This window comes from Echinops telfairi, unplaced genomic scaffold (assembly GCF_000313985.2).
Source record: "Echinops telfairi isolate 266 unplaced genomic scaffold, ASM31398v2 ScPeMD7_7417;HRSCAF=8455, whole genome shotgun sequence".
In the NCBI taxonomy this organism is placed as follows: Eukaryota; Metazoa; Chordata; class Mammalia; order Afrosoricida; family Tenrecidae; genus Echinops; species Echinops telfairi.
The window spans coordinates 8,047,208-8,067,830 of record NW_022111317.1 but is presented as its reverse complement, the minus strand read 5'-3'; the positions used below and the strand labels follow the sequence as shown (position 1 = coordinate 8,067,830).

The 20,623-nt window shown below is 60.5% G+C and overlaps 2 protein-coding genes across 3 annotated transcripts in view; both read right to left on the bottom strand.

Annotated features, from left to right (window-relative positions):
• Positions 1-1,178: 1,178 nt before the first annotated feature.
• Positions 1,179-16,062, bottom strand: GANAB (glucosidase II alpha subunit). 2 transcript variants are annotated; one of them, XM_045297252.1, is made up of 25 exons: positions 16,022-16,062; positions 13,327-13,431; positions 13,066-13,174; positions 12,781-12,908; positions 9,831-10,010; positions 9,328-9,393; positions 8,499-8,568; positions 8,251-8,344; positions 8,064-8,160; positions 7,647-7,827; positions 6,357-6,510; positions 5,995-6,230; positions 5,775-5,901; positions 5,599-5,678; positions 5,066-5,209; positions 4,889-4,985; positions 4,534-4,635; positions 4,125-4,368; positions 3,205-3,269; positions 2,947-3,023; positions 2,762-2,836; positions 2,500-2,613; positions 2,291-2,403; positions 2,103-2,203; positions 1,179-1,986 (listed from the first exon to the last, which is right to left on the bottom strand). In XM_045297252.1, the coding sequence occupies exons 1-25, from the start codon at positions 16,057-16,059 to the stop codon at positions 1,877-1,879; spliced, it is 2,907 nt and encodes a 968-aa protein (XP_045153187.1). In that variant the 5' UTR covers positions 16,060-16,062; the 3' UTR covers positions 1,179-1,876. The 2 variants fall into 2 exon arrangements, with proteins under 2 accessions (XP_045153187.1, XP_045153188.1); XM_045297253.1 differs by lacking the exon at positions 9,328-9,393.
• A 248-nt stretch (positions 16,063-16,310) lies between these two features.
• The window catches only part of INTS5 (integrator complex subunit 5), a 9,390-nt gene continuing 5,077 nt past the window's right edge, over positions 16,311-20,623 (bottom strand). Inside the window, exon 3 of the mRNA XM_045297200.1 lies at positions 16,311-19,546. Coding sequence (XP_045153135.1) covers positions 16,504-19,546 — 3,043 coding nt within the window. The 3' untranslated portion in view covers positions 16,311-16,503. The remainder of the gene's footprint in view (positions 19,547-20,623) is intronic.

Here is a 20,623-nt window from a genome sequence, read left to right as displayed (position 1 = left end):
CGGGCCCACTTCCGGTCAGTCTGCTCCCCCTCCGCCCCTCGGAGGTGAGTTTCCGGTCCCACCGCCTAGTTCCGGGTATTAGCGGGATGGGTGACGTCACCTCCGGCGTGGCCAGCTGTCAGCAGCCGGGTGGGCACACGTGGGGCGACGTGAGGGGGGGACCCCAAGTGCACGGCCTTGTGGGGTGGGGCTGTGTGGACTGCAGTCCCTGTGCTGGACTCTCCTCGCTCCCCACGTGGCCCTCAGAATCCTCAGCCAGGCAGTGGTGAGAAAATGACATAAATCGACGAAGGACACGGGTGTGATTCCAGTGGGTGACCTCCAAGGGAACTAACTGGAAATCGCCAAGCTGGGGCACGCCCATTGGAGAAGCGCCACTGCCCCACCAGGCTAAGCATTCTTACCAAAAATCCCACAGTAACCCGAGGTGGTTGCTCACCGCGTCTCTAAAACGTTGGGCACTTGTTGAAAGTGCTTTTCTGAGGCAGCTCTTCGTGCAAGCCCGCTGGGTCATGGGGTTAGGTCAGAGCCACTTGGGAACCACATTGACAGGCGTCCTGGTGGCACACTGTTTAAGCGTGGCTAACTTACAAGGTTGGGGCTCCCACGCGGCCCTTGGCAGAAGGGAAGGTCTAGAGATAGACCTGTGCCTGCAGACTGGAATCCAGACTTGGTGGCTGCAAGAGTGACTGTCTGGGGGGACGGGTGCCAGGTAATTCTCAGGGGGAACGAGTGGACCCAGAGACCTTTCGGTTAGCAGCCGAGTGCTTTACCATTGGCGCCACTCTGCCCCATCCGGGAGGGTCACTGTGACTTGGATACACAGCTACAACCCGATGACCTTCCTGCTCTCCTCGCCGCATGAGCATCTAGCTAAGGGGCCTGGGCCTGTGGCTAACAAGGTGTCCCCTGAGCCCATGTCCTGGGGCTCTGGGGCTGTGGCCAGAACTAGAATCCAGACGCCTGAGTGTGTGTGGTTTATCTCTTTATTGTTTCTCCTTTTATCAAAACGTGTCGAAGCTGGGGGCCAAGAAGTAAAAAAATTCCCACAGATACCCCCCTCCCCCCCGTTAAGTCTCCCCACCCCACCCCTACCCAGGCTCCAACTAGCCCTGGGCACGCATGATCGTCCCCCCCACCCTCAGCCTTTTCCCAGCAATAAATACAGGTGGCCGTGATTCAATGAAACCACAAACTGACTTCTCCATCTTGAATACCCCCCCAAGGGGCCAAGAGGGGGCCAAGAAGTTTAATGCCCACCTCCCCCTCTTCAGGAGGAAAACTTCTCTCCCCCAAGGGACAAATGGAGCAGACCCCTATTGGAACCACAGCAGCTCTGGAGGGAGCAGGGTGCAAGGGCGGGCAAGGGAAAGGGGCCCCCAGCTCCTCGGTCGGTTTGTCCCTTAGAGGGGAGGTGGTCCCAGTGTGTGTTGGGGGGGGGGGGCATACCAGGAGGAAAGCACAGGAGGAGAGGGGGCACTTTGGTGGGAGGTGAGCGAGGGCTGCCATGTCCTGTCCTCACTCTCGCCAGGCAGGACCGGGCAAGGCCTGGAGCAGGACACCCAGGGTCCTCCAGAAGGGACGGAGGGGAAACAAGGGCCCTGTGGTCCCTGGGTCTTCACAGATGCTGTGCTCCACCCACACAAGGAGGCTGGGGCAAGACGGGGGTGGGGAGTGGGCGTGGGGTCAGTGGTGTGGAGAGGTCAGGAGGTCACAAGAGGGACTCAGGGCCCGAGGCAACCCTCTCATCCTGCCCAGGTGTGGGCCAAATCTGGGTCTGAGAATTAGGGAGGTACAGGCTGGGCAGGGCCAGGCTCCAAGGCTGAGGGAAGTGACCAGCTTGGCATGCCTGCCCTGACCCAGGACATCCCGTGGGTTATCGCAGGTGGATGCTCCAGTCGGAGGCCACGTTGACGCCAGGCTTGCGCAAGGTCAGCACCGAGGTCTCAGGGTCATGTTGGAAGGACAGGCGGCTTTCGGGGGACCCTGGGGAAGAGCGGAGCGTGGGTCATAGTGTGAGCAACAGTGTGGCCAGCCAGCTGCCCAGCAAGCCCACGGGCCCCGCCCGCCCGCGCACCCTCAGGCCCAGCCCCCTCCGACACCTTTGGTGTGGAGCACCACAGCTGCAGGCTTGCCAGCCCCGATGATCACCACCCGTTCAATCCAGACTGGGGTCTCAAAGTGGCCTTGGGAGTCTGCCGAGCTGCGGGGGAAAGGAGCAGATGGCCATCAGGGAGAGATGTTGGCGGAAGGGAAGGCGGTGGAAGGGCGGGAAGAGCGACCACCTTACCTGGAGACCAAGGTGTTGCCAGAGAAAGAGAATCGCCGCAGCAAGAATTCCTGACGTGTCTGGTAGTTGAACGTGTGCCCGTCGTCCAGGAAGAGCTCTCCTTGGGCCGTGCCCTGGGCAGAGAGCAGGGCGTGTTAGGGCTGCAGAGTAAGGGAGCCAGGGTCCGGCTCGGGGCCGAGACAGCAGCTCCCGCCCAGCCGGGAGTTTACCTGGGGGCTGAGGGCCACAAAAAGTGTGATGGGGTCTTCCTTCATGCAGTCCGAGGACCGCCGCACTCGCATCCACCGTGGCACAATCGACCCTCCCCGCTGATACACTGGGATCTAGGGCGAGAGCAATGCTGACACAGTCATCCCTGGCCACCTGCAGGCCCCACTGTGTGCTCACTCTCACCCAGCTGTGCCTGCCTTGGGGTCCTGCACCCCAGACTGCTCTCCCCGCTCTGGAAACATCCAGGCATACTATACTCACGCTGTTTAGCGTCACAGGCAGGTACAGAGTCTGGGGACCATGGTGCTTCTGGTAGCTCTGGGTGTCATACCACACCTGTGGGCGGCAGAGATGATGCCCTGGGTCACTTGGTGCCAAGGGGCCCACCGCCGATTTGCCTGTTTTGGCTTCTACCACCCTTCCCCATTGGCCCTCTGGGAACCTACCTCCCCTTGGCCAGGCAGATAGACTTGCACTCCATGAGCCCCAGCGTCAGACACCGGGTGAACCAGCAACGCATCACCTGGAACACAGCCAGCAGTCCGACTATGAGCACTAGGTACCAGAGCAGGGGAGACCAAGGCACCCTGCCCCACTGGCCTCCCTGTCCCCTCCTGCCCTGCTGGGCGCCCAGACACTCCCCACAAGTGCTTCCTTCTCCTCAGCCCATCCCAACCCGCCACCGCCAGTCTGCCCTTTCTCACCAAGCAGGAATTGATCATCTATACTGAAGGTGGTCACGTCCTGAGGATACTGCACCCACAGGGGTCTGGGAAGGAAGGGAGACAAGGAAGGAAGAAGATTCAGCAGAAGTCAGAGATGTTCCCCAAGAACTTGGGGAGGACCAGAGAGCTGAGGCCAGGCAACCCAGCTGGCTTTCAATCCATCCTCCACTTGCCTGGCCCTGAGTCTCCTAGCCTGCCTTGGGGAGAGAACAGCCCCCAACAGCCCCCTCTCCCCCACTGCATCACCCTGCTCTGCAAGGGCCACCCCGACCAAAAATGGAGGGGGCATTCCTTTTTAAGAAAGGAATCTAGCCCTTCCCTCTCTCCCCCACTCACCAAGACAATGGTGTTTTCTGTTCTGGGCCTGTGCACTCCCTCTGTCCCCTGCTCACAGCCCGCACAGAAGCCTACCTCCCTCTGCACCCGCTCTCTCTGGGCCTTTTGGGACTACCTAGTTCCATTACCAGGAGTCCATTCGGCTAGCAACTGCGAGGTCAACAGTTCAAAACCACTAGCAGCTTCACTCCTCAGCAGAAAGGCTGGGCTTCCCACTTCCCTAAGGGATTACAGTCTCAGGAAGCCACAGGGCCATCTCTACCCTGTCCTAGAGGGTTATAATGAGTGAGTATTGCCTAGATGGCAGCGGATTTGGTTTTGAACTCCCAGTACTCGGTTATGGTCTTCACAGGGCCACTCATCAGAATGTATGCTCCCCAGTGGGGTGGGGGCCCTGGTCTGTCTGCCGCGAGGCTCTGGGGACACCCTGATGAACAGGATGTGGCCGGGGAGAGACTCCATAAATGTTCCCTGCTAAAATCCCTCCCCTGGAAACCAGAGTTCCAAGGCCCCCACTGCCCCCAGCCAGCCCCACTCAGCCCCCAGCAGCCGGATGGTCTCACCTCATGACGGGCACCCCTTCACGATGGGCCTGGTAGAAGAGGGTGTACCAGAAGGGCAGCAAGGAGTACCGCTGGTTCAAGACCTCTCGGATGATGTCGTGGTACTGGGTCGCTAACAGCCAGGGCTCTCGCCGCCCGGTGTCCAGGTGGGCATGAGCCCGGAAGAATGGCTGGTAGGCACCCATCTGGTACCAGCGCACAAGCAGCTCTGGCTCCGGATTCTTGAAGAAGCCGCCCACGTCCGCTGGGAGGGGGCAGGTTGGAAAAGACATTGAAGGAGAGAGGCTGCCTGAGGAGCTTCCTAAGGCCTCAGCCTGGACCCTCAGCTCTCTCCACTCACCTGGAGGCTGTGAGCCCTCCACCCTGCCCCTTGCCCACCAGACCCCGTGCCAACTCCACCCGCACTCACCTCCACAGAAGGAGAGTCCCACCAGCCCCAGGCTGAGACACATAGGGATAGAGATTTTCAGGTGATCCCACTCAGCAGCATTGTCCCCGGTCCACACAGCTCCTGCAAGAGACGGGATAGAAAAGAGGGCACAGGCCAGCCTTTAGACCTCTCAGACCTGCCCACCTGCTCAGGAGGCCCCCGAGCCTGCTGACTCGCAGTACTGCCCAAGAGCCCAGCTCTGGAAGCCCCGGCAAGCCGAGCACAGCAGACCACAGGCTGGAGGGACCACTCAAAGGCAGACCCTTCAGCCCACAGCGCCTGCAGGCCAGCTCAAACACTGCCCTCTGTCCCTGCTCTCCAAACCGTAGCTTACCAAAGCGCTGGGAGCCCGCGAAGAAGGCCCTGCTCAAGACAAAGGGGCGTTCGACGCCCCCCGAGCGCAGCACAAGCCCCTCGGCAGTTGCCATGTGCTGGGGAGGGACAGGGACGGTGAGAAGTGAAGGCAGCTTCCCCCCACAGCACCTCCCGCCCGCCCGTCCCAGCCCCTCACCACGTAGAAGCCGTAGATGTTGTGCACGTCTCGGTGCTCCCAGCCCCCGTAGTGCTGGGCGTCCTTGAGCATGGTGACCTCGGGCCCGTTGAAGACCGACGGCTCGTTCATGTCGTTCCACACGTAGAGGTTGGGGGCCGAGCCCTGGGGACACACAGCAGAGCATGGGACCCAAGGGCAGAGGCGGCGACAACCGTCGAAGCAGAGCACAACTCAGAGTCCAGAGCGGCGGTTGTCAACCTTCCTCATGCTGAGACCGTCTGTCATACAGTTCCTCATGCGGTGGTGACCCCCAACCATAATATTCTTTTCATCGCCACTTTATCACTTTTTGCTACTGCTATGAATTGGGCAACCCCTGTGAAAGGGTCGTTCAACCCTCAAAGGGGTCACGACCCACAGGCTGAGAATCGCTGCTCTAGAGTGATGTGCCACTCAGCGCCCTCTGCGGCCCACAAGCCCCAGGACCACCAGAGTCTGGGCTGCAGGGGACAGACAGGCGCAGAGGGTAGGGAAGGCGAGACGCTGCCTACCTCGTAATTATCAAAGCTGAACATGTTGGCCCACCAGGCCCTCATTGAGGGGTTCGTGAAGTCAGGGTAGCCGGCTGAGCCTGAGAGGGAGAGGGCTAGCGTCAAGCCCCAGGACCCACAGAGCCACCACTCAACCTCCCCGTCCTCCCCGCCCGGCTGGAGTCCTGGCGGCCGACCTGGCCAGCACCAGCCCTCGTAGTCGGAGCCATCCCGGGTCTTCACGTACAGCCCCTGGTTCCGCAGCTCCTCATGCACCCGGTAGCCAGAGTCCACCTTGATGTGGGGGTCCACGATGGTCACCAGCTAAGGGCAGGGCATGGGCGGTCAGGGCGCTCTGGGGTACCTGGGCCTCAGCCTCCCGGTCTCCTCCCAGAGACTCCGTGCTGCCCTTCTTACCTTCCGCCTCTTGGCAGCCAACTGGTCGAGCATGGTGAGGGGCTGCGGGAAGCGGCTGGGGTCCCAGGTGAAGTACCGCTTGCCATCGGCATGTTCAATGTCCAGCCAGATGACGTCACAGGGCAGGTTGTGGTCATCGAAGCCCTGGTCCACGTCCAGCACGTCGGCCTCGTCCCGGTAGTTCCAGCGGCTCTGGTGGTAGCCGAGGGAGAAGAGCGGGGGCAATGCCTGGGTCCCTGTGGGTTCAGGGAGGGGCGGGTCACAAAGGGGCTGGGCCCCACCTGGGGGTCAGTATGCCCAGAGATGGGGGCGGGGTGGCGCGGGGCTCGCCAGGTCTGGGCAGAGCCAGGAGCACCGTGTACCTGTGAGGCTGGCATACTGCCGGAAGACGTCGGTGACGGTAGAGCCCAGCAGCAGGAAGACATCGATGATGCCGCTCTCCGACATCCAGCGCACATCCGTCTGGGGGGTCTCCCCGGAGCCCTGCAGGTAGTCCAGCATCTTCCCAAACAGGGTCTGCAAGGAACCCACAGGGCAGCTGGCCTCCGTCCGCACTGGGCTGAGAGCAGGGCTTCCTCCCCGGAGCCCTCAGCCAGCAGGTTCCCGTGCAGGCTGTCTTGAGCACCCGGTCCCCGCGAGCTCTGTGCTGCTGCTCTGCACCACCCACCGAGCCCCTCGACCCCCTCGACCCGCAGCCCTCTCCCTGCCCCGGCTTTCTAGGGCGTAACCGTTTCCGGAGGAGTGGCTCCCCGGACTGCTACCAGCAAGGTCCACAGTTTGAAACCGGCCACTCCTGGGGGCAGGACGAGGCTTTCTACTCCCCTATGGAGCTGCAGGCTCCGAAAGCCAGAGGCCACCTGTCCCACAATGGCGGTGAGTTTTTCTGGAATCGTTAAGAAAGCACAGCACCATGTCCTTTCCTCTCAGGTCCGAGGTGAGCGCACCTTCATCAGCACTGACCACCCTGGAGGTACCTCACCTTGTCGGCCCCCATCCCCAACACCTAGAAGAGGGCAGCTTTCCCCCCTGAGTTAGTTAATTGTGCCAGCCTGGCCGATAATCACATGTGGTGCTGGTTGAAAGGCGGAGGGATAAATGGGTGGTGAAGCCTCGCCTTTCTAGTTCTCGGGTCTCATTTTGTGATGGTTGCATCGGGTGCAGCTGCCTTAGCAGTTCCCTGCTTCAGCTTGCAAGATTGACTTCCTACAAGACATCCCCAAGGAGAAGCCGCTTGGATCTATCCCGATGCAGCCCTGGGTGCTGGAGCAGCCGTGTGGAGACCCCTGCCAGTGCTGAGATGCTTACACGTTCACTGACTCAGCTTTCCTCCTGCAGTCGGCATCATTGCCTCTGTTTTGTGAGGTGGAGGACTTTGTGGACTGGTGTTGGGTTAATGGGTTAATGTTGGACTTGTGGGCTTGGGCAGCATTGGGTTGGGATGTTTTCGTGATGCACCTTTTCTTTACATAAAACTCTCTCTTATACGTGAGTCGCCGTGGATTTGTTTCTCCAAAGTACCCAGACTAATACACCCCCCCATCGTGGGTGTCTCCTGGGAGCTCAGATGCTCCTCCTGATGACAGGTTCTCCTCCACCCCAGCCTCTGCCAGCCACGCCAGCGCCCACCTGTCTCCAGCCTCCCCTGTCCTCACCTTCCCGGCCGTGTTAGAGGAAATGTCGACCCAGGTCTCAGCGGCATTGAGCCAGAAGATGCCCAGGTCCCGCTGTGGGCTGTGCGCGAGGAGCACGGGCACGGAGCCGTACAGGGCCATGGGGTTGTACAGCTCGTACTGGAACACGTCCAGGTTGTAGAGACGGTAGGGCTCCCCGCCCCTGCAGGCAGAGCGAAAGCGGGGTCACTCACTGGCCACCACCCCACCCCACCGTGAGGGCTGAGGACCGGTCCCTGTGCCCTTTCCCTTTCTCAGAGACAACTTCGCGTCACCAAAGGGACCCGGCACAGGGAGTGAGCCCTGCCGGTCTGCGGTATCCCATCAGTATGCACAGCCCACCGAGTCCCTGACCCTCCCCTTCCTCCTCCCGTCTTCGGATGCCACGAGGGGACTCACTCAGTGACCTTCAGCCTCAGGTTGTCCCCATGCTCGGGGATCCCATACACGTGCTCCATCCCGGGCAGGGAGAAGTCCAAACCCACAGACGTGGGCCCTGGCAGGAAAGGAGGTGCAGGCTCAGCACACATGCCTGCCTGCATGGGAGCCTCCCTGCGCCCAGCACCCGGCTCGGCCAGCCCCTCACCATACGGCTTGCTGTCAGAGTGTGTTTTGAACGTCTCCTCCCAGGCCCCCGACTCCTCTGGCTCAGCCTTCTCCGGGGTCTCCTCTGGCTGTGGCTGTAAGGAGGAAGAAGGCCCGCTAACCAATCACACACCAGTCTCCACCTGGCCCCCCTCTCTAAGTCCCACCCTGACAAGGAGACTGAACTCGTTTCTCACAGGCCCCACCTCCCAGCAGCCCCCTCCACCAATCCAAAGCCCTCCGACTTGCCTGGTCACCATCCCCGGCTGTGTCCTCGGCCTGGGCCCCACCACCCTCAGCTGGGTCTTTTGATCCTTGCCTGGAAGGTAGGAGAGCTGTCTGCTCCAATCCAGAAGGGGCAGGGATGAGGGGCTAGTGGAAGGAGGGGTAGGGGAATAGAGAGCCAAGGGTCCAAAGGAACGAAGGCGTTGGAGAAAGGGACTACTTGTTGCAGCGTGAGGAGGGACCCCAGGGAGCCGTGAGGAGGGACCCCAGGGCGCAGGTGCGTGCAAAGGACGGGCAGAGCAATGAGGAGTGACCACCCAGGAGGTGCCTTCCACAAACTGGCCCCAGCCCAGAAGAGCCAGCAGGAGGGGCCAGGACCCAGCATGCCACCCGAGACTCCGGCTCCCAGTGCCCCTCAGGATCTCGGCCTCCCAGCCTGACACACACGGGTTTTACAAAAGTGAGTGAGTCATACCAGGGTCTACAAATATACACAGGGACTCAAACAGGAGGTTCTGCTGAAGCCGGTTGTCAAGGGGAGCTGGTAAGCAGCTCTACCCGGTGCTTCAGCTGCACCCCAGCCGAGAACCAAGCCACCTCACTGCCCCTTGGCTAAGCAAGAGGCTCCCTCCGTTCCTTGAGGACTTCCAACATTTCAGCTCCCTTCTCCCCAGGAGGATCCCAGCCCGGGGAACGGGGCCCAGAAGCCCAGCCAGCACAGGGCTGGGGAAGGAGAGGGAGTGAGGAGCGAGGGTAGGGCATGAGGGGGGACCCGGCAACTTCCCCTGAGGGCCAGTGCAGAGGGTGGGTGAGGGCAGAGGAACACATACAGTACCAGTGGCCATGGATTTACCTAGCGAAAAGGCTCCTGATCTTATCCCATATGCTACGGAGCGTGACACTAACTTTATCCGAGAAACTGGGGCAGGAGGAGGTGGGTTGGGAAGGGGAAAAGGAGGCACAAAACCAACACAAAAACAGAAACATAAAAATGAGTTTCAGTCGACAAACTTCCAGAGATGGGGGAAAACAGAAACCAAAAATTAAAACCAAAAAAAGCACAAAGATCAATCTGGGAGATGGGATGACGTGAGAAAGGGAAGAGGTAGCGAGCGGCAGCGGGCCGGCCTGGGCCGGGCCTCCCCTCCCTGGCCCTCCCAGAGCTGGTGCTCGGGGTCCTGCCCCCAGTCTACACAGAGCACAGAGGCACTGACCCTCCCAGCTTCCTACCCTGAGACCCGGAGCTTCTTCCAGCGCCAAGCCCCTGCCTGGTGGTCTTGCTGGCCCTTGCCTCCTCCCAGACCCCACGCTGTGCCTAGACACGAAGTTCCCGCAAGTGGCGAGCCCTGTACTCACGAGACCCTGGGGGCCCGCTGGTGCTCCAGGTGCAGGAGTCCCCGAGCGTTGACGCTGAGCAGCAGACTGCGCTCCTCCAGCAGGTCCAGGCGGAAGGGCTGCGCCGTCAGGATGACTTTATAGGGGCCCTCAGCCACCGTCAGCTCCACACTGTTGTCGTCTCGGCCGGAGACAGAAAGCCTGGCAGAGAGATGACCGCTGACCCTGTGTCCCAACGACTCCTGGCCCATCCTGACTCTTAACCTCCACCGCGCACAGGTACCACGAGCCCCCAGCAAACCGGAACTTCACATTAAAAGTTAAAGCTCGGGGCGGAGGTCATGGGGGTGGGGTGGGGTGGGGATATAAACCCGAGTTTTCCTGGACTTCTTGACCTATAACACAGAACACAATGTACAAGGCGGAAACTCCTAAGGATACTAAAATTAAGACTTTCTATTCATCATAAGGCACCTTTAGGGTCACTGGGAAAAAAAAAGGCAAGTCTGAGAAAGGGGCAGTGTCTGGAGGCAGTAAAGACAGGACGAGGGGGGCTCCCCGGGGCCCCTGGCTGCAGTCGTGCACCTGAATAAATAAAAAAGTCTATGTGAAAGCCAAGAAACGCTGAAGAAAGCATGGCCTTCAGCCCCAATACCGTGATGACAAAGGGCCACAGCAAGGTGACAGCAGGGAACACTGGGCACATCGGCTACAGGAATCCTCCGGAGAGTCTCACAACTTTCCAATGAGTGAACAACAAGCATTGTGTTTCTTTAAATGAGGAAGACGTGGTTTCTCTAGCAAGCGAGCTGGCAAAACGGAACTTCAATTTGCAGAAGAATGGTACAAGCCTCATCTCAGATCTCATCACATGCCAAAACCCACCCAAGAGGACCAAAGGCTTAAATGTAAAGCCAAGAACCACCACCGGACAAACATAGGGGCCCCCTATTATAGGGCATAATAAGTACGCCATCTAACATAATGGAACACACACACACAGCAGAGAACAAAACAGATACCAAGGACCCCCTAAAGATTAGGCCGTGTGGCACATCAAAAGATCTCACCAAAGGTGTGAAAAGAGAACCCACAGACTGGGGTAAAAAGCTGGGGGCCATGACCTACAGGCCACGGGTCTCATCTCTGAAAACAACACCGGACAGAGGAGCTGAGCAGACACTTCAACTGAAGACACTCTGGCGGACACCAAACAAACGGAGACAGGCTGTGATTGTGAGCCGTGACGAGCACGCGGCTACTCAAAACCAGGCGAGACCACCACAGCTCGGCACCGCAGCAACGCTCAAAGGCCCAGATCACAGAGAGCAGCAGGGGCGAGTGGGCAGCCGGGAACCCTCATCCCCTGCTGGTGGGACTGTCCAGTGGAGCCACCACTGGGGACAGCAGGATGGCACTGCCTCCACAGGCGGAGATAGAAACAGCTAGTTAGACCTGACGTAGCAATCCCTCTCCTTGGCATATACCCAGGAGAAACCGGAGCCGCGACACGGATGGGTCCATGCACCCCTGGCCATCGCAGCACTCAGTTCACAGGAGCACAGGGAGGGAAACCAACTCAGTGGCCACCAACGGGAGAGGCTCACAACGGGCGCGGGCACACGGGGGAGCGGGCACACTGGGGAGCGTGCACAGCATTAAAGGGCGCCACGAGTCTGTGGGACCCCGGGAGCTTATGAGAGCCCCGAGTCCGTTACCAGAGCGCAATCAGCCAATCGCAAAAGGGCGGGCATCATATGAGACTGCGGTTACATGGGGGTCAAGGACAGGTTTTCATGTGAGAAGAACATGCTTGAATGGTTGCCAAGGAAGGATGAGTGGCAGGGAGGGGTTGGCAGACAAGCGTTAGACGAGGGTTAACCTGGGTGAAAGGGGCGAGGGAAAGAAGCAGAGGCACAGACAGACAGTGAGAGATTCGCCAGCGTTACAGGTAACAGACAAATACCATGAAGTGCAATGGGCCATGGTGGGGATCTACGAGTCAACATGGAACCGCTTGGACACTCAGGTGGGGCAGGTGGGAGAGGAGGAAGAGAACCACTCTGACCCCTATGTACATGTTGGCAGAGGATACCGGTGTAGTTCCTGTCGCTGCAAACATATCCCCGGATGTGGAAAAGCATACAGGAACGTAATCAAACACCTTCAGAGAACGAGCCAGGGGCCTGGGGGGAATGACCATCGTTTGGGGGACACCAAGGTGAATGGGCTTGATGCAGCTCATGAGGCCATGTGCTACACCCTCCTCTGGTGAGGAGTGACTGGGTCCTCAAAGCTTGGGAGCAGCCATCTACAATGCCACTATTGGTCTCACCTTGTCCAGAGGAAAAGAGGAGGGAGGAAAATAGGGACACACGAAAATTATTAGCCCAATGGACTAACAGGCCATGTGAACGTCCATCTCCCTGGCCCCGAGACCAGAAGACACAGATGGTGCTCGGGTGGCAAACTGCAGCGTGGGCTCAACCCCACCAGCGCTTCCACAGCCTGCTCTGCCCGATAGGGTGGGTCCCTGGGAGCCGGGCTTTGCCTGGCAGTCATGGGCTTTGATTCTGGGCTCTAAAGAGTTGGCTTGCTAACTGAAAGACTGATGGTTTGAATCTCCGGCTTCTATGCAAATTTACCTCCTCAGAAACCCTATGGAGACAATGCTACTCTACCCTGTAGGCTCACCATGAGTGGGCATCGACTGGACAGCAGTGGATATTCTGAACAGCTGAGGGAAGAGGGAGGGAAGGAGAGAGGAGCATCCTGGAGAGCAAGCTCTCCACCTCCCTGTTACCTGGCCTGGCCCAGGTCTGTTTGCGATGCAGGGCAGAGGGCAAGCCAGTCCCACAGAGAACGAGGCAGAGAAAGGTTGTGACTCTCGCGTGGGGAAGCCGTTACCCTCAGGGGCAGGGGCAGGGCCAAGGGCCCTGCAAAGGATGTCTGTGTCTCAGGAGGCAAGTACCGTGCTGTCGGGGGATCGGCCACCAAGACGTCCGGCACCCGGTACCGGGGCCGTCTGGGCTCCAGCTCGTCGATCCTGATCCGGGTCATGTTCTTCTGAAGGCCCTGGAGCTGCAGCACGAGCAGCACCTGTGGGGCAGAGGTACGCATCGGGAGAGAGAGGCTGCCCACAGAATGCTCTGACCTTAAGGGCGGGGGCGTCTGAATTCCTCACAAAGTCAAAGTCCCCAAATCACACTGGTATCCCCTCCCCTCATCCATCCGACTCTCTGGTGTCTCCCCTGACCTTGGTGGCCTCGTTGATCAGATGGACCGTGAGGCCATCGGGGCCAAGCTGCAGAGTGTCGAGCAAGGCTCGGTATGGAGAAAGGCCAGGCCGTACGCTTCGCTGCCGCCTGCCAAGGGGAAATGGAGCAGAAGTAAGGCCCACCTGGGCACCCCTCTTATCACCTGCAGTGTCCCCAGGTGACTCCATCTGTCACAGAGAGCTCCCATGTTCTCCCACCTGCTGCCCCGCCCCACCCTCCTTCCCTCCCAGACAGCATACTTGCAGAAGGAACTCTCATCACAGGTCTTAAAGTTGCTCCTGTCCACAGCCAGAGTCATTCCCAGGCAGGCCCCTAAGCAAAGCAGTACCATCCCTGGCTGGGCCCTGCAGAGAAAGGAACAGAGGCAATAGTCAGTACGGGGTCAGGAAGGGCCCTGCCTCTCCTTGCCACCGTCCTGGAAGACAGCACAGAAAGAGGAAGAGGGGGGGGGGGTCCCCCTCAACGGGAAAAAGGCAGCGGGGTCCTGGGGCTCAGAGGCAGGCTCCCTCACACCTTCCCTTCAGAAGGCAGAGGAAGTGGACACGGGCGCTCTGGCCTGTGTACTGGGACTGGTTACATCAGCCTCCCTGAGGAGCACAGCAGGAACAGCCAGTCCCCGTGGGAGGCCATGGCACCGTGTGTGTGTGTGTGTGGGGGGGGGGGGGGGGCCGAGAAACAAAGCCAGCACGTCGGTCCACACGCAAACATCTCTGGAGCTGGAGTTGGAAAGGGCCAGCCACCGGCAGAAGGCCCTGTCTGCCCCAGCACTCTGGGTGGCCTGCTCCTCTGACCTCTGCCCCTTGACCTTCAACAGGTTTGCTACCATCACGCCCTAAGTCTGGGAAGCCTAACAACACCGAGCCTTGCCAGACCCTCAGAGGCCAACTACCAGGCTTCTCAACGTGGCCTGCAGTTTCTTACAGCACCCTTGGCCAGGACCTACCACCTCCAAGCTCCTCCTCAGCCTATTTTATAAGCTCCTTACACAATTCTAAGGAGCAACCAGAGTTCAGGACCACTTCTTCACATGTTCTATGGCCTGGAGTCCTCAGAATGACCTTCATGCTATCGAGTTATAAAGAACATGGGAGAAAGAAGGGGCTTTCTGCGCCCATAACGAGTTACAATCTCGGAAACCCACAGGGGCGGTTCTATACCCTGTCCTGTGGTCGCTGTGAGTCGGCACCCGGCGGTGGCTGAGTTGAGTTCATTCACACATCCTATCACTCAGTAGCTCCATCACAATCAAGAATGGTTGTGCAATCAGTGCTACAGTCAACTTTGGAACCTTTGCTTCCTTCTGGGGCCTCCGGGGATGACCTCTTCCTGATTTCCACGTGGAGTGTAAGGCTGGGAAGAAAACTCAGCCATACAAGGACCAATAACTCACCCAAGATCCAACCAAGATCCAACATCTAGGAAGGGTGAGCCAGGGAAGGAGTTCTGCTCTGGGAACCCCGGGAACCACGTACTTTACGCATGCACCCAAGTCCGTACATGAACCACTGACAGGGCCGTCAACTGCCCTGACGTGCTCTCAAACCACCATGGACGAACTGGAGAACCCACACAGCTGCCATCGTGTCAGCTCTGGCTCGGAGCCAGCTCGTGTGTGTGCAGGCCTGCTAAGCATGGCGATGGATGACCATGGCCGCACCAAAGGGCCCATGCACAGTAAGGACTGGGAGGATGGTGCAGGGCTGGCCAGCGTTTCGTTGTGTTGTGCAGAAAGTCGCTGTGGGTCGGAACCAACTCGGTGCCACGTAACGGCGACAGGCTGCTAAGTAAGAGCACCTAGCATACTGGCCTCAGTTTCCTCTTGAGGACCAACTGCAAAGACCACTATCAGGAAGGAGAGCACAGGTCAGAGGGAGCCCTCTGGATCCGGGGGTCCATGCAAGGCACCCACTCCAGGCAGAAAAGGCGGGGCCAAGCCTGATAGTCAATGGGAAACACGAGGCTAGGTGGGACAAGCCACTAGCAAAACATGCCACCCAGGGGACCTCAGCAAGGCATATGGCCCCAGCACGGAGCCTGAGGCAGACCCGCCCTGGGCCCTGGTCTCATGGTCCACCTGCCCCAACCAGCAGTAATTAGCAGTGCAGTAAGCTAAATCCTCTAAGTGCACAGCCTATAAAATGAGTGTGCAAAGATGCCCACGGGGCCAGATGTCTAATAAGACTTCCTGATCTGCCCTGCTGACGGCCCTAGGCACTCAGGAATGGGCACAAGTGGGGCCCCTTTGTCATTTCTGAGCACAGGCTTCCAGGGGGCGGGTTCTGGGTCCCGGCTTTTTTTCACGGCCAGTACACGGCTCTCCCAGCCCCAGTGCACCCTTCGGGCCTGAGCAAACGTTTCCCGGGCCGGTGATGGGATTCGAGTCATTTTTCCGGACGTAGCAACTCAAAAGCGTGGCCCCCCACCCCCACCGAGTCCAGGTGGTGTTTGAACGACCTCCTCATCCAGGCAGAGCGTGAACTTCGCCGGATCCCGCGCCGGCGGTGCCCGGCCGCGACCGTGGACAGCGCACAAGCGCAGACGGGTGCCCACGGGAAGCAAGGCGGAGGCCGGGGCGGGCCGGGGCCCGAAGGCGAGGTGCAGACCGCGGGCGGAGGGCCCGCAGGCTGTGTCCCTCCCGGAGGCCGGCGCGCCTCTCGCCTCTCGCCCGGGCGCACTGCGGAAGGGGGCGGCAGCGCTGGCCGCCCGAGGCCCCGGCGGGCGGCTGAGAGCTCAGCCGCAGCCATCTAGAGGCGCCGGGCTGAGGCGACTCCCAAAGCCACCCGGATCTGCCTCGGGGAGGCTGGGGGCACCTGAGGCCGCGACCAGAGGGACAAAGGGACCCCTGCGAGGCCGGACCTCAGGAGGGCAGACAGAAGGGAGGGCTGTGGGGCTTGAAGGGGCTCGGGGCGTCCCCCCGGGTTCCGGGATCCTCACCGCCTCCTCCGCTCCGCCACTGCCGCTACCGCCGCCATCTTGTGCCGGGTTTGCTCTTTGACCCCGGACCTCCCCCCCTCGCACACACGTTGAGCCACGTACCTTAGCGCCCGCCCCTTCCGGTCTTCTGATTGGCCCGGCCAGAGCACCGCCCCACGGCGGAGTGCGCACTCCAGCTATTGGGCAGGAGGCGGGGACGTGGGCGGGGCCTAAGGCCGGAGGCGGGGCCGTCCGGAGCCCAGCACGCTGTCCGACTTGGCTAGCTCGAGGCATCAGACAGACAAGGCTCTGGGCTTTTTCTCAACTCGGCAAATTTTATTTAGAAAAAAAAGCGGGAGAGGGCGGAGGGATTGGAAAAAAAGTGACAGCGTTCTCGGGGCCACGGGCTTCAAAGAGAATCCTCTACCCTTCCGGTGCACCGTGGCCACCTGCCACCTGCTCTCGTGGTTTCTTCTTCCCTGGGCTCTGGGGTGTGAAAAAGCTTATGTCCCTTGCCGAAGGAGGGTGGCCGGTGACTGCGCCTGGAAACGGCCGGAGAAGAGGCCCAGGCGGTCGATGTTGCGGTGGAGGACACTGTGCAGCACAGCCAGATGGGGCCCCCCATCCCCGCCACCCTCCCTAGAAAAGTCCCGGATGAAGCGGCCCCGCTCCGACTGGAAGATGAATTTCTGGGGCAAGGGCCCGTGCTCCCGGAGGAAGCCCCAGACGCTGAGCAGCAGCAGCCGCACCTCAAATGGGGCTAGCTGGCTAAATACTTCGTGCATGTTGCCCAGGGCTGGCGGCAGGAGGCTCCCCTCGGCCATAACAGCCACCAGGGTGCAAGATGCCTCCAGCTGCCAGGGCGAGTGAGCTGTGTCTGGGTGCCGAGAAGCTTCCCAGTGACCCAGGAGGGCAGCCAGCAAGCCCCGCAGGAGCACGGAGCAGTAGCACAGGGCCGGGGGAGCCGCCGCCACCAGCTTCAACAGCTCAAAGAGCAGGGGCTGTTCCCGGAAGCGTCGGCCGATGCGGAGGTCCCGCTCCACCGTGGCTCGGGAGTGTTCCTCCGGGGGCCAGGCCAGCTCAGCCCCAGCTGCATCAGGACACACACTCTCGACCAGGGTCACTGCCACTGTTTTGGCTGCTTCCGGGCTCAGGGTGGGGTCCCCCCAGGTGCCTCCACATCCAGTGCCCCCAGGGACACTACAGCAATGCACCAGTAGGCTGAGAAGGCTCTGGATGTTATAGATCACTTCCTGCTGATTCCGAGCGCGGACCAACTTTGGAGGTTTGAGGCCGCGACCAATGACTCCAGCATGGAAGACGGACCAAATCCCGCCAGGACCTGGCACGGCAGCACTGTGCCGTCGGTTTGTGTCCAACAGGGAGGCCGAGACCAAAGGAGCCGAGACCATGGAGAGAGTCTCATTGTCCTCGTCCAGTTTCCCTCCAAACAGCTCCATGTTGCCCTGATGTAAAGCCCCCTCAACTAGCAGCTGCAGGACAGCCTTGAGCCCGGCCGGGGAGGTCTGAGAGAGGCGAGTGAGCAGCTGAGAGGCCGAGGCCACGCCTGAGGGCCCGTGCAGCCTCAGGGAGGCAAAGAAGCGATGCACCCCAGCCCTCACCAGTCCCAGGAGCTGGGAGGGGGCGAGGGCTTCTGGAGGGAAGGGGCAGATGGCCAGCAGGGAGGCAGCAGCTTCAGCCACTTCCTCCTCAGGATGCAGCAGGAGAGGAGCGAGGTCAGACAGGTGGGCCGAGGCCGACTCCCCAAACCGGGCGCCGAGGGCTGCAGGGCCCTCGCCACCCTGCTGCTCCCAGCCCACCAGCAGGGCCAGGTTGCGCAGGAAACGGGCCGTGAACGGAGGCTGCAAAGTCCCTGCATGCACTCGAGCCAGGCAGCTTCGGAAGGCCAGGGGCAGGAGGCCAGAGAGACTGACCACCAACCCTGCGTAGAGCTGGGTGGCCAAACTCAACTCTTCGGGGCTCCGTGCCCGGCTCAGTAAGTGGCCCAAGGCCTCGGGCCCACAGCTAGGCCGGGTGTAGACGGAGAGCAGGCCCAGGAGCTGGTGCTGCCAGAGGAAGCGCTTCCGCTCCAGTCGCAAGGTCTCGCCACACAGCTCTCCGACGTGGTTTCTCAGCGCATCTAGAAAGGGCACCGGGCGAGGGGGTGGGGGAGGGCCCAGCACCCCCTCCCCAGGAGACCCTCCTCGGTGATGCACCAGTTTCTGCAGGTGCAGCAGCAGCAGCTGGATCAGCCGGTCGCAGGCCTCGCGCACGGTGTCTGGCACGGCCAGGCCCGGGGTGGTGATGACTGAGGCAGGCATGGCCGTGTCCACCAGGAACTGCAGCAGGCGGTAGGCACCTGCCCCAGAGGCCTGGCTCACCAGGTGCACGGCCAGGTTCAGCATATTGTCCAGTTCTTCTCGGGGGAAGCCCTGCAGGTGCTGCTGCAGCTGGCTCAGCACAGCAGGGGGCTTGAGGTAGTCTACGAGCTCACCCGAGACGGTGCCCAGCAGAGCTGGGGACATGACTGCCAGCTGCAGCAGGAAGGGTACCGTGGCCTGAAGGGCAGGGTCCCCACTCCGGCCCCCCGACGGCCCGGCCAGGCTCTCATGGAACATTCGCAGGAGCTCACGCCGGATGCTGTCTCCGTGGCGGGAGGCCAGGTGCCCCAGGATGCCTACCACGGAGGCGATCTTAGGCACTCGTTTTTCCCCGGGCATGGCAGGAGATCCAGGGAAGGGGTCAGTAGAGGAATTCTGAGAAGCACTTCCACCACTCCCCCCAGCTCCGCCTCCAGCACCCCCATGGACACAGAAGTCCTTGAGGCCACAGGAGAGGACTCGGGAGATGATGGTGCCGGGAAATGAGGAGCCAATATGGGCTACAACCCAGTCGAAGTGAGGGGAATGCTGGACAGAGGTATCCAGCAAGGCATCCACGCAGGCGTCCGGGCAGCTGCCAATGAGAGCGGAGAAGCACTGCACGTAGATGTCCATCAGGGTGCGCGTGGCCCGACAGCCCATCCACAGCTGCAGCAGCTCATTGAGAGAGCCAGTGGCGTGAGGCACACACTGGTGCTGGCCCGAGTACGTGCTGCTCAGTTGCCCCATGAGGTCAATGGACCACGCGCTAATCACAGGCGCCCAGGCCTTCGGGTTGGCCCGGATGAACTCGGACAGCACCTGCTGCACTTCCTGTACCACATCCTCTAGACCAGGCCCTCCAGCAGGGACGTGGGAGGATGGGGGTGGGCGGAGGTGAGGCGGGCCAGCCACCGGGCTTTCATCCAGGGCAGCCAGATGGGCCCGGACACTCTCATCAAAGACGCCTCGCAAGTGGTCCAGCACAGCAGCCCGGGCCGGTGGCAAAGAACGGAGCAGGAGGAGGCCACAGCGAGCATGTTCCCGGGCCGAGAGCTGGTGGCCCAGAACGGGGTCTATGCCAGTAAGAAAAGCCTTGATTTCCTGGGACAGCTCCTGAGCGCTGTAGGGAAGCAAGAGAAGAAGGCTGTGAGAAGGCCCTGCTCCCTCCTCTGAGCCTCCGTTTCTTTCCACATCAAATAGAGCTGACTGCACCTCCCTCCTCCACACTAGTTCACTCTCATCGGCCAATAAATGCCGGCTGTTTTACATGTAATCATCACCCATCCGCATCACTCTTTTTCAAGAACTTTGCACCTTGACGACTACCCATAAGGGAAGTGCTATGGTGATCCCAATTTGCAGATAAAGAAACTGAGGTGAAGTCATCACACTCCAAAGGCCAAGAGGGTGGGAGTGGTTTCTCTGCTCTTCCACAGTCATTCCCCGTCTATTGAGGGAAGGACTCAATAAATACGATGTGTGATTAATGGGAAGCAAAGAGCTCTCATGTACATATTCCTCACGCTGGGTTCTCCCTCTTTAACAGCCGTCTCTTCCCATATTAGGTAAGCTTTCTAATCAACTCTCCACTTGGGACTCTTCCTGCACCAACAACAATGCCGCCAGCAACCTCACTGTGCCATGGACCGGGTGCCTTGGGAGGCACAGGCAGGATCCTGCATGTTAACCTTTTGCTTCCCGGGATGGCTTCAGTCCTACGAGATCCGGACTAGACACAACTCTTCCTCTGCTTTTTCTGGCCCCCAGAGAGGGCACCCTAGACTCCAAAGGCTGATGAGGCAGACAGTGTGATTCCTCACAGGACCCTCCAAAGAAAACACCCGCCCGTGAAGGGTGTGACCCTGTTCAGGTGCAATGGGAAGAGAAGAGGGCATCTGGTGGGTTTAGGGGCAGGTGGTCAGGCTGTCCCCACGACAGCCGGACCCTGGGAACCCGGTTCTCGACGGGGCAGAGCAGGTGCGAGTTCTGCTGTCTCCGCCTCTTGGAAGAGCCAGGTCGGCGTCTGGGGGGCCTGGCATTGGGGTGCAGGGGGAGGAGGGGCCCGGGGGCCTCGGGTTTGTGGTGACGCCACCCCTGGGGTCTGGCAAGGCTCCGCCGGGAATCCCTGAGAAGCCCGACGCGAGTTGTCGAGCTAGCATCCGGCTCTGGCGCGGCGGCGGGCCGGCGGGGCCGCGAGGCGGGGGGAGGTGACAGGAGCTCCGACTACCTGAGCGGCGCGGGACCGTGGGCGGCCGGGGCG